This window comes from Odontesthes bonariensis, chromosome 19 (genome assembly GCF_027942865.1).
Source record: "Odontesthes bonariensis isolate fOdoBon6 chromosome 19, fOdoBon6.hap1, whole genome shotgun sequence".
NCBI lineage: Eukaryota > Metazoa > Chordata > Actinopteri > Atheriniformes > Atherinopsidae > Odontesthes > Odontesthes bonariensis.
The window spans coordinates 14,805,135-14,816,335 of record NC_134524.1 but is presented as its reverse complement, the minus strand read 5'-3'; the positions used below and the strand labels follow the sequence as shown (position 1 = coordinate 14,816,335).

General features: G+C 46.7%; 1 protein-coding gene across 1 annotated transcript in view; it reads right to left on the bottom strand.

Moving 5' to 3' along the window:
* Window positions 1-255: 255 nt before the first annotated feature.
* The window catches only part of spag17 (sperm associated antigen 17), a 28,623-nt gene continuing 17,677 nt past the window's right edge, over window positions 256-11,201 (bottom strand). The window contains exons 31-48 of the mRNA XM_075451605.1: window positions 10,803-10,988; window positions 10,595-10,725; window positions 10,360-10,490; window positions 10,125-10,258; window positions 9,846-10,034; window positions 9,554-9,667; window positions 9,432-9,477; window positions 9,206-9,305; window positions 9,073-9,123; window positions 8,644-8,737; window positions 8,430-8,541; window positions 8,279-8,318; window positions 8,079-8,143; window positions 7,705-7,841; window positions 1,328-1,506; window positions 1,070-1,130; window positions 459-953; window positions 256-339 (exon numbers count right to left, since the gene is read on the bottom strand). Coding sequence (XP_075307720.1) covers window positions 807-953; window positions 1,070-1,130; window positions 1,328-1,506; window positions 7,705-7,841; window positions 8,079-8,143; window positions 8,279-8,318; window positions 8,430-8,541; window positions 8,644-8,737; window positions 9,073-9,123; window positions 9,206-9,305; window positions 9,432-9,477; window positions 9,554-9,667; window positions 9,846-10,034; window positions 10,125-10,258; window positions 10,360-10,490; window positions 10,595-10,725; window positions 10,803-10,988 — 1,917 coding nt within the window. The 3' untranslated portion in view covers window positions 256-339; window positions 459-806. The remainder of the gene's footprint in view (window positions 340-458; window positions 954-1,069; window positions 1,131-1,327; window positions 1,507-7,704; window positions 7,842-8,078; window positions 8,144-8,278; window positions 8,319-8,429; window positions 8,542-8,643; window positions 8,738-9,072; window positions 9,124-9,205; window positions 9,306-9,431; window positions 9,478-9,553; window positions 9,668-9,845; window positions 10,035-10,124; window positions 10,259-10,359; window positions 10,491-10,594; window positions 10,726-10,802; window positions 10,989-11,201) is intronic.

Sequence of the window (11,201 nt, the reverse complement as noted above, 5' to 3'; positions counted from 1 at the left end):
AACACGGAAGGTAATGTAATGTAATGGTTGAAATTTCGACCCCTTATTTCTGCGTGTTGAAAGATGTTAAATACGTGTCAAAAGTACAAGGAGAAAACCGTTAATCAGCACAGACGCTAAACCAGAGTAGAAAAATCTGTTTTTGCAACTTTTCCCCCGGCCAAGTGAAACAGGTTTTTAATCAAGGAAGAAAAAAAAACGCCCAATAAAATGTAACAATTATTTCTTTTCTCATAAAAGATTTTATTGCTAATATAAAGCCAAAAAGTCCAGACTTGAATCAGACATAAATGGAATTAAATGTGAGAGAAGATTGGTCTGTGTTGTCATTAATATGTCCTGAAATAAACAAAGAAGAACAGGTTGAGTTAATTTGACACTCTTACCTGACCTTTGACCTTTACCTTGAAAGATTTGAGGTTATTATTATTTTAATTTTTTTACCGTCTGATACTGACCTGCTTTAACCGGACGACTGAGCAGGAGTGTGTTGGCTGATCTGTGTGTGATTTCCTGAAAACAACTAAGGTTGGAAGGCCTTGGAGCTTCTCTTTTGGTGAGCTCCGGTGAGCTCCTTGTCAAACAGTCTCTCAGAAAGGACGAGTGAAATGATGTAAGAACCAATGTCACTGTAAGTTTCCTCTACAAAGACTTGTTAAATATGTAGTAATGTCACCAGAACAATATCATTTCTTACAAATTTGGATGTTAAAACAGAATTTCATAACATTTTTGCACATCTACAAATATTCCTAGTTGATATGGTTCATGTAAACAGAACTGATTGTTGGAGATCCTTTTAGTGTTCAAAGGATATTAGCAGTGACAGGCAGATAGAAGATGTCTGTCTCAGTATGGATGGTGATATCTTGGGAGATGTGCTCAACTTCTGCCTGGGCTGCACACGTCGCAAACAGCTGAACCTGCAAGTCAACGTGCAAACCTGCCGCCACCTCCACAGGCGACACAACAATACACAGTTTGTTATCTGTGGCGTGATGCAAATTTTCAACAAGTTATCTTAATTTCTACAAATGTAAACGCACTTAATATCCGGGTGGAAACTTACAGGCCCAGGATTATAGATGACACGGAGGCCCGTGGCAGGAGGAGGCTGTTTCAAGTGGAACCTGGCAGCAACAGATAGAAATAAACCACAAACAGTTACAGGTCAAAGCTTTCCTCTGGACTTGAAGGAACCCACAAACTACATTCCTCCTCATTTTGGACATTTGAAACTATCTGTGAAGCTGCATCTGAGCTCCTGTTTATTATTGGGTGTTTGATTTAGCATTTTCCTCCTTCCAGCTGTAGTTCGGCGCTCTACCTGCATGTGTCGACACCCACGTTCCTCATGATCACGGTAATGGTCGAGGAGGTGCCCTCCTGTCGCACACCGAAGTCAACGCTCGACGGGAGAAGCTGAAAGCCCCTCACTATGGTTCTGGGATCAGTTAGAGAAATCGTTCGACACTTCCTCCTCACCGGCTCCTCCGTTGTCAGGAACTGGAATGGGGGACGTAATTATGATAACAGGATATCAAGGGCAAAAAGATAAAAATACCAACAGCTCAGGGGAAAAACAAAAGTTCTATATACTCTTACTGTACAACTTCCTTTGATATTCTCTAATGTCACTTTAGGATATTTCTTATTATTCACAGTTACTTAGGTAATGTAAATATTTTCTATAAATGGATCATATAAAAATTATGCACAAATACACATTATTACTAGTTTAAGCATGTTCCTTTGATGAATTGCTGTAAAGATAAAAGAACATGTTAAAAAAAAAAACTAATTTTCATATCTATGTCAGGGAAGTCTATGCAAACCCCACTTCCAGAAAACCAAAGAAGTTTTCAAAAATGCAATAAATACCTTAATCTGCTGTCTGTTAAAAACTTTTATGTAACAGACATGTGTCCAAAGAACCTTCTTCCCTGTGTATTCCCTGATCAAATTGTTATTGTAATTAGAAAATATAAACAAATGTCAAATTTGATGCCAGCAACAGACTCAATAAAAAGAGAGAAAGAGGGCATAGAAAGAGAGCATTTGATAGAATATACAAGTACCCGTACTGGAAGATTTTTCAACGAGTCGATTAATTAATTAGTGACAGAGTAAGGGTGTCAGGATTGGGTATAAAAGAAGCATCCATCAAGTGCTTTGTCTCTCCAAAGCAAGGATGGCTCATGGCTCACCACTTCTCTGGCAACTTCTATCAGACATTGTGCCTCATGCAAGAACCATCCATCCATCCATCCATCATCTTCCGCTGGTCCGGGGATCGGGTCGCGGGGGCAGCAGCTTGAGCAAAGAGACCCAGACGTCCCTGTCCCCGGCCACTTCCTCCAGCTCTTCTGGGGGGACCCCGAGGCGTTCCCAGGCCAGCCGAGAGACATAGTCTCTCCAACGTGTCCTGGGTCTTCCCCGGGGCCTCCTCCCAGTGGGACGGGCCCGGAACACCTCACCGGGGAGGCGTCCAGGAGGCATTCTCACTAGATGCCCGAGCCACCTCATCTGACTCCTCTCGATGCGGAGGAGCAGCGGTTCTACTCCGAGCCCCTCCCGGATGACCGAGCTTCTCACCCTATCTCTAAGGGAGAGCCCAGACACCCTGCGGAGGAAACTCATTTCGGCCGCTTGTATTCGCGATCTCGTTCTTTCGGTCACTACCCACAGCTCGTGACCATAGGTGAGGATAGGAACATAGATTGACCGGTAAATCGAGAGCTTCGCCTTCTGGCTCAGCTCCTTCTTCACCACGACGGGCCGGTGCAGAGCCTGCATCACTGCAGACGCCGCACCGATCCGTCTGTCAATCTCCTGCTCCATTCGTCCCTCACTCGTGAACAAGACCCCGAGATACTTGAACTCCTCCACTTGGGGAAGGATCTCATTCCCGACCCGGAGAGGGCATTCCACCCTTTTCCGGCCGAGGACCATGGTCTCGGATTTGGAGGTGCTGATTCTCATCCCAGCCGCTTCACACTCGGCTGCGAACCGCTCCAGTGAGAGCTGAAGGTCACGGCCTGACGACGCCAACAGAACCAAATCGTCCGCAAAAAGCAGAGACCCAATTCTGAGGTCGCCAAACCGGACCCCCTCAACGCCCTGGCTGCGCCTAGAAATTCTGTCCATAAAAATTATGAACAGAATCGGTGACAAAGGGCAGCTCTGACGGAGTCCAACCCTCACAGGAAACATGTCCGACTTACTGCCGGCAATGCGGACCAAACTCTGACACCGGTCATACAGAGACCGAACAGCCCATATCAAGGAGTCCGGCACTCCATACTCCCGGAGCACCCCCCACAAGAGTCCCCGAGGGACACGGTCGAACGCCTTCTCCAAGTCCACAAAACACATGTAGACCGGTTGGGCGAACTCCCATGCACCCTCCAGGATCCTGCGGAGGGTATAGAGCTGGTCCACTGTTCCACGGCCAGGACGAAAACCACACTGCACCTCCTGAATCCGAGATTCGACTATCCGTCGGATCCTCCTCTCCAGTACCCCCGAATAGACCTTACCAGGGAGGCTGAGGAGTGCGATCCCCCTATAGTTGGAACACACCCTCCGGTCCCCCTTTTTAAAGAGGGGGACCACCACCCCAATCTGCCAGTCCAGAGGCACTGCCCCCGATGTCCACGCGATGCTGCAGAGGCGTGTCAACCAAGACAGCCCCACAACATCCAGAGCCTTGAGGAACTCAGGACGGACCTCATCCACCCCCGGGGCCTTGCCACCGAGGAGTTTTTTGACCACCTCGGCGACCTCAGCCCCAGAGATGGGAGGTCCCACGTCCGAGCTCCCCAACTCTGCTTCCTCATCGGAAGGCGTGTCGGTAGGATTGAGGAGGCCCTCGAAGTATTCCCCCCACCGACTCACGACGTCCCTAGTAGAAGTCAGCAGAGCCCCGCCCTCACCATACACGGTGTTGACGGTGCACCGCTTCCCCCCCCTGAGCCGCCGGATGGCGGACCAGAATCTCCTCGAGGCCGTCCGGAAGTCGTTCTCCATGGCCTCCCCGAACTCCTCCCAAGCCCGAGTTTTTGCCTCAGCAACCGCCGAGGCTGCGTTCCGCTTGGCCTGTCGGTACCCATCAGCTGCTTCCAGAGTCCCACTGGCCAAAAAGGCCCGATAGGACTCCTTCTTCAGCTTGACGGCTTCCCTCACCACTGGTGTCCACCAGCGGGTTCGGGGATTGCCGCCACGACAGGCACCGACCACCTTACGGCCACAGCTCCGGTCAGCCGCCTCAACAATGGAGGCACGGAACATGGCCCATTCGGGCTCAATGTCCCCCACCTCCCTCGGGACATGGTTGAAGCTCTGCCGGAGGTGGGAGTTGAAACTTCTCCTTACAGGGGATTCCGCCAGCCGTTCCCAACAGACCCTCACAATACGTTTGGGCCTGCCAGGTCTGACCGGCTTCCTCCCCCACCAGCGGAGCCAACTCACCACCAGGTGGTGATCAGTTGACAGCTCCGCCCCTCTCTTCACCCGAGTGTCCAGGACATACGGCCGCAAGTCCGACGATACAACCACAAAGTCGATCATCGAGCTGCGGCCTAGGGTGTCCTGGTGCCAAGTGCACATATGGACACCCTTATGCCTGAACATGGTGTTCGTTATGGACAATCCGTGACGAGCACAGAAGTCCAACAACAAAACACCACTCTGATTCAGATCGGGGGGGGCGTTCCTCCCAATCACGCCCCTCCAGGTCTCACTGTCATTGCCCACGTGAGCATTGAAGTCTCCCAGCAGGACGAGGGAGTTTCCCGGAGGAGCACTCTCCAGTGCCTCCTCCAGGGACTCCAAAAAGGGTGGGTACTCTGAACTGCCGTTCGGTGCATAAGCACAAACAACAGTCAGGACCCGTCCCCCCACCCTAAGGCGGAGGGAGGCTACCCTCTCGTCTACCGGGGTGAACCCCAATGTACAGGCGCACAGCCGGGGGGCAATAAGTATGCCCACACCTGCTCTACGCCTCTCACCGCGGGCAACTCCAGAGTGGAAGAGAGTCCACCCCCTCTCGAGGAGGCTGGTTCCGGAGCCCAAGCCATGTGTCGAGGTGAGTCCGACTATATCTAGCCGGAACCGCTCAGCCTCGCGCACCAGCTCAGGCTCCTTCCCCAGCAGAGAGGTGACGTTCCACGTCCCAAGAGCCAGCTTCAGTAGCCGAGGATCAGACCGCCAAGGTCCCCGCCTTCGGCTGCCGCCCAGCTCACACTGCACCCGACCCCCATGGCCCCTCCCACGGGTGGTGAGCCCGTAGGAAGGGGGACCCGTGCCGTTTCTTCGGGCTGTGCCCGACCGAGCCCCACGGGCACAGACCCGGCCACCAGGCGCTCGCCGGCGGGCCCCACCCCTGGGCCTGGCTCCAGGGGGGGGCCCCGGTGACCCGCGTCCGGGCAAGGGAACACGGTATCCAAAAATATTACTCATCATAGGGGTTCATGCAAGAACATTTTCGTATTTTTATTCTACATTTCTCTTACTTTTTTCGTATGAAGGTCTCGTACGAACACGCCACGTCAGATTCAACAAACGCTCTTAACTTCGGAAAAAGTGTGTAAACGACCTGCGTAAATGATGAATCACACTCATGCGTATCTAAGTGCACGTGCACGAAGATAGTAGATTTGCATACTCCACGCCCAAAATAATACCATATTAGGAGCTGTGCTTCCTCGCTCCTGTGCCAGGAAGTGTCGAATGTTGAGTCATGAGAATGGCATCAAGGCGCATAAAGAACAACTTTAGGGGCTCTGAGACTGAAGTTCTGCTTTCAGAGATCCAGAAAGGAAAATCTGTCATTTTTAGCAGTGTCAGCAGTGGAATTACGGGACCTGCTAAAGCGAAGAAATGGGAAGCAATTATGAATGCTGTTTATTCCATGTCACCTGTAGTTCGTAATGTTACAGAAATAAAAAATAAATGGTTTGATATGAAAACGGCTTAAAAAAAAAAACGTCTCGCCATGGCCAGGCGCTCGATGACTCGATGACTGCAACATGCAGTTGTTGCCTCATGCAACTTTGATGGGGTGGTCTATGAGGGGGGTCTTCTGGCACCACACCTTCTGGTCTGCCTGTGCTGGTTCAGGTGGAGACCCTCGTTCATGGCAATATTGTGCAAATCTGGCATGCCTTCTCTGGGCTATAGAGCAGTTTGCCCCCCGCTGTATCGAGACACACCCACCTGGCCTTCAGCTCAGTGCGCTCCACGACAGCACGGGTGCTTTGATGCGTATATGTGTCTCGTGGTAATGTAAAAAAAAAATTCTTAAATAAAAAGTTAAAAATTAAAAAAAAAAAAAAGATGTGTCTCATGCTCCAATTATGATTGGCAGTCCAGCCACGGCATGAGAGTCCCTCTTAATTTGTACTTGTTGGACAGCGGTGTGTGGGAATTTGATGTACCATGGGTGATAAACTGATGAGAGTTTTGATGACCAAGGGGAGCGCACGACTCACAGAGGACTGGGACACACCCGATCTGTCTCCAATCTCCCTCTGAAAGGTTCAATTGGCCAAAAATCCAAGGGTGGTGAGGACCTGGACGTGTGGTGGAATTGGGTTTGATCGGCGTGGTTCTCTCTGGAGTTGTGCCTCTAGCGAGCTGCATATTAGCAGCAGCACAGTCCTTGGCAATCTTAATCGCGATGTCAGCCATTCGTCTGTCTCTACATCGACGTCTCTTCCAAGAGCCTGACGCGCTAAGGCATCCAAAAGTCGATAGTCAGCCGCAGGTTACACTTCCCATTGACCTTGTTATACAGATTCAAATGAACCTTCAATTAGTGCATAATTTAAGTCAAACAGAATATTGTCAGTGTCATTATGGGGTATAATGTATTTATTTATTTATGTTTTCTTAAAAGTAATTAAATATACAATCCATTAGTCAAGCAAACTTGATTTGAATAACAGCGGACTATTTTACGAAACTCCTACGACAGGTCTGGATCACTCGTAAATTCTGTTCGTACCTGAAAGACAACGTATAATACGAAAAGATTGGTGAATGCGCAAATTATCTTAAATCACTCGTACGCACGATTTAAGAACAAATCTGTGCGTTTGAACGGTTCTTGCATGAGGCCCAATCATTCTAAGTTTCCAGGATAAATGTTTTTCAATGACTGGAGGCAACATTGTCTTTTACCATCCAAAATGAATAATGTTTGGAAGATTCAGAGCCTGGGTAAGAATCTAATCCCTGTTTGAGCCCTCAGGAGCCATTGCATGACAAACCATCATGCCGCCATGATCAATATAGCTTTAGGTTTGATGTACCAAAGATGAGAGAGACGATTCTGGCTGTTTCCAACAAAACGTGCTAAAGCCAGCATTTGTAATGATATCTACGTGCATCAGTGCTCACGGTATAAATGACTTGCATATGTGAAGTAGCATTGATACAGGACACCGGGGGGGATTGTTTCAGCAGAACAATGCCACACCTCGTTCTGCACAACTTAAAACAATGTGTCTTCATAGCTGCAGTGTGTGTGTGTTGATAAGTAAAGTAAGTTGATAAGTAAACACTGAATAATTTATTCAGACTTGTGTCTGTTATATAAAGGCTCAAACCAATGAACAGATTACTTTTTCAAGGTTTTACTGTATTTAGAAAATTTCCTTAATTTAAAAAAGACTCCTTAATTCTGCATGAATGTGCATTTACATGCTGGTTTGGTATGCTGTAGGGTTTAGAGCCGAGGATGCAGGCCGGCAGTCTGACTTTAGTCCGTCTGGGCTTCCCAGTCACGTCCACCTCACTTGGCTTGCATTTCCTCGACGAACCCATCAGACTGCTCTCACCTGGACATGGATCGCACACACAGAGACATCCATTTATAACTGCCTAACATCCTCCTCACAATCCCCCTGCAACATTCAGTGCAGTCCCTGACTGATTAAACTTTTCTATGGCTCTATGAGTCTTATTAAAACAAACACAAAGGCTTGAATTTATTTCTGTCTTTTAATTTAATACGTTTTCGGGGAACTGATTGGGGGATTCCTACAAAATAAAACAGAGGAAGGTGGGGAACATACCAGCAGTCCGTGGTGTGGGGTTGGTGGGTCTCTTTTCAGGCAACCCGTCACTTCCTGCTGCATGACTAAAGACCAAACACATCCTTAAATTTAGTGAGACAATGCAAAATATAACAGATGGAGATTCCCGGTAATTCACCACAATACTGTGCATAACAAAAGGAAACACTTAAACAATCATAGAAAAATTCCATTATTACCTCTCTGACTTGGAGGGAGTTGGGTTTAAGGGTCGCGGAGCTGTAGTGACAACACAGTTGTGTTATAATACGCAGCCTGCCTTCATTGAATGTAAAATCGATTGTTACTTTTCTCCAGTTGCCTTAAAATAGAAAGTTTTGCTTGACTTACTGCTCTCGAGTGGGGCCTCTTCCACGAGAACCTGAGCACAGTCTGACTCGGGGATCAGTTGGATATCCATGGACAGACGCCCCATTTCAGGTATTTGGTGTCGTTGCAGATTCTGGATAAACAAGCAACAATGCTGCAGCTTACAACTAATCTGACACTTCTAAAGTGGCATATGAATTTACTGTATGGCATATTAAGAAAAAACATATAGTACTTGGTATAGTGGAATGTTCTCTAGAAGGAAATAAGGAACAACAGTTTTCTTCTTCAGAGCCTCTCTGGAAGTCGTCTCTTCTCTGATCTTCTGTCTGAAATATAAATACAAGCAAAGAACATCACCGATGAGTTGACGGCGAGTCAAACTGAATGCAGTTTTAACAGTGATGGCTCCACAGTCTTTTGCTTTCCTCCTTTTAAATCTTGCACCTTTCTGTTAGAAGTTGTGGTAAATTATCAAGTAGATTCCTGGAGAGAGAAACAAAACCAACCTACAGAAACTGTCCACAGATGTCTAAACAATGCAATGCTTTAACATTGAAAAAGGCTATTTTGAACCACTGACTTTCTAACCCGATGAAACTATTCAAATCTAAAGGTTTATTCAAACCAGCAGACGAAAGACATCTGCATTTATTCTGTTTACCTGTGTTTTGCAAGTCTTTTGGTCCATTTCAAATCCTTTTCGTCAGAGAAACTGACAAAGAGAGAGGACATTAAAAGGATATTAATAAAGTTTAAAATTTGGCTGTCGTTTTACTTTTTGTAAGCATAGATACCATTGTAATCTATCCACACTGTCACTGGCCTCTGTGTCTGTATCTTCTGTAACATCGGCCGATGCTCCGACACCTCGGCTGTACAGACTGGCTACGTCTACTGAAGACAAATTAAAATAAATAAATAAATAAATAAATAAATGAAACATAGATTCCCCCATTGTTTTCTGACCCATGACACTGTTTTTATGGTGCCTGGCACTGAAAATGAGGCCATCTTCCCCACCTGAAATCCTGGTATCAGCAGTGTGATCATCTTCCTCTGCAAAAGACTACAAAGTGCATTCTATAATAGATTGCATTGTTTGCTTTGGTGAACTGTGTGTGTGTGTATGTGTGTGTGTTCACCAGTAAAAGGTTGAAGAGACTCTTGGCATGGTCAATCTCCTCCTTAGATCGAGGGTCTTTCACTTTCATCTCTTCTGACAGCTGTTCTCTCTCCATCAAACTCTCTATGTATTCCTGGAGTGACATTCCAACATTTATCATCTCCAAAAGTCATAATTCGAGTAACTAAAGGGCTTTCTGAACACATCAAAGGGTTGCGTTGTCATTTTTAGCAGCAAAACATGTTTAAAATATAGGGGAAAAATATCAAATCATAAACATTTTTGACACGAAAGATGAGGAGTAGTTTTACCTTCAGTCGTAAGTCTACAGTACTTTTGAGTGGTGTGGTGAATGGTTGGTGCTGGTAAAGTTCCCTCATCTCAAGGACTTTAGGGCAGCTCCTGACAAGTTGATGCTGTGCTGCAGAACCACCAGACCTCTCCCTCAGAGTCAGACCAAACCCTATGTTGGTGCCAAATGGAGGACCTGGGCTCTTCTTCTGGAATAGAGAGAAAAACCAGATGGTCCTTTTGGTGTTTGGTGCTGGGCTACGTGTGCACGCATATCATATGTGTAAGAATATCTGTACCTCCACTGGAGGGAAGTCATGCCAGCTGCGGTTTCTGAGGTTTGGAGGGGTGATGTCAGGGGTCTGTTTCCCTAGCAACCACTGGGACCACACTCTCTGGTGGCTGGGTTTTAAGATAGTGATACCAAACTCACCTGGAACAGCCATTTAGACATAAGAAAACGACTACAGTTGTTAAAGGATCCCTTCTGAAAATGACTAACTTTGTGGATGTACAAAGTTTCTTTTTGTGTACCTTGTTTGTCTGGCAGTGGTTCTGTCAGCAACGCAATGGTGGGGTCAGAGTATGCTTGGTGGAGCAGCTCATCTACAGAGTGAGAACTCAGCAGTTCAGTGCCCGAACCGTCCTCATGCACCAGAAATAGCCTAGATGAGTATTTCAGACTGTGAACGACAATGCTTTTCATCCTTTAAAAGCAACACAATGTCCCAGTTTGTTCAGTATCGCTGATATTTTGGCTGAAACCTACCTGGGACGGTGATCTTTGTGTTTTAAAGGGATCTTGGTCATTTCTCCGTCCTCCTCCTCTTTATCATCATGTTTAAGTGTGCTTGGAGCAGGACTGAAGTTAAACACAGATATCCGCCCATCTTCCATCACCTGAAACACAACTTGTTATTGTTTCCAAGACAACATATAACACAATTCTGGTATTCTTTGTTCTGTTTTTGACTGACCTGGAAGTGGTTCCCATCATCATCTGTAACATCACAGGCCACTTTGTCCGTGTGACTCATGGTGTAAACTCCTGTTTGGTTGTTGGGGGTGCATCGCTTTGGGCTGGAGGTTACAAGTGGGTCAGAAGAGTACACACACTTTCCATCACTTTGAATCTGCAGAAAGCCTACACTAGACGGGAACACCTTGGGCACAAAAGCACAAAGACACAAGCACAAATGGATATGATTATATAACTTCTAAAGAAAAGAGAGAACAGACAGTCTTACTAACATTTGAAAGGTATTGCTTTCAAGGTACTACTTATTTCATTTTCACATTAGTGCCATCTGTTGGTCACATGAGCACTGAGTGTGGTAGACATCACAGAGATGAATAAGCTCACACTAGAAATGTTT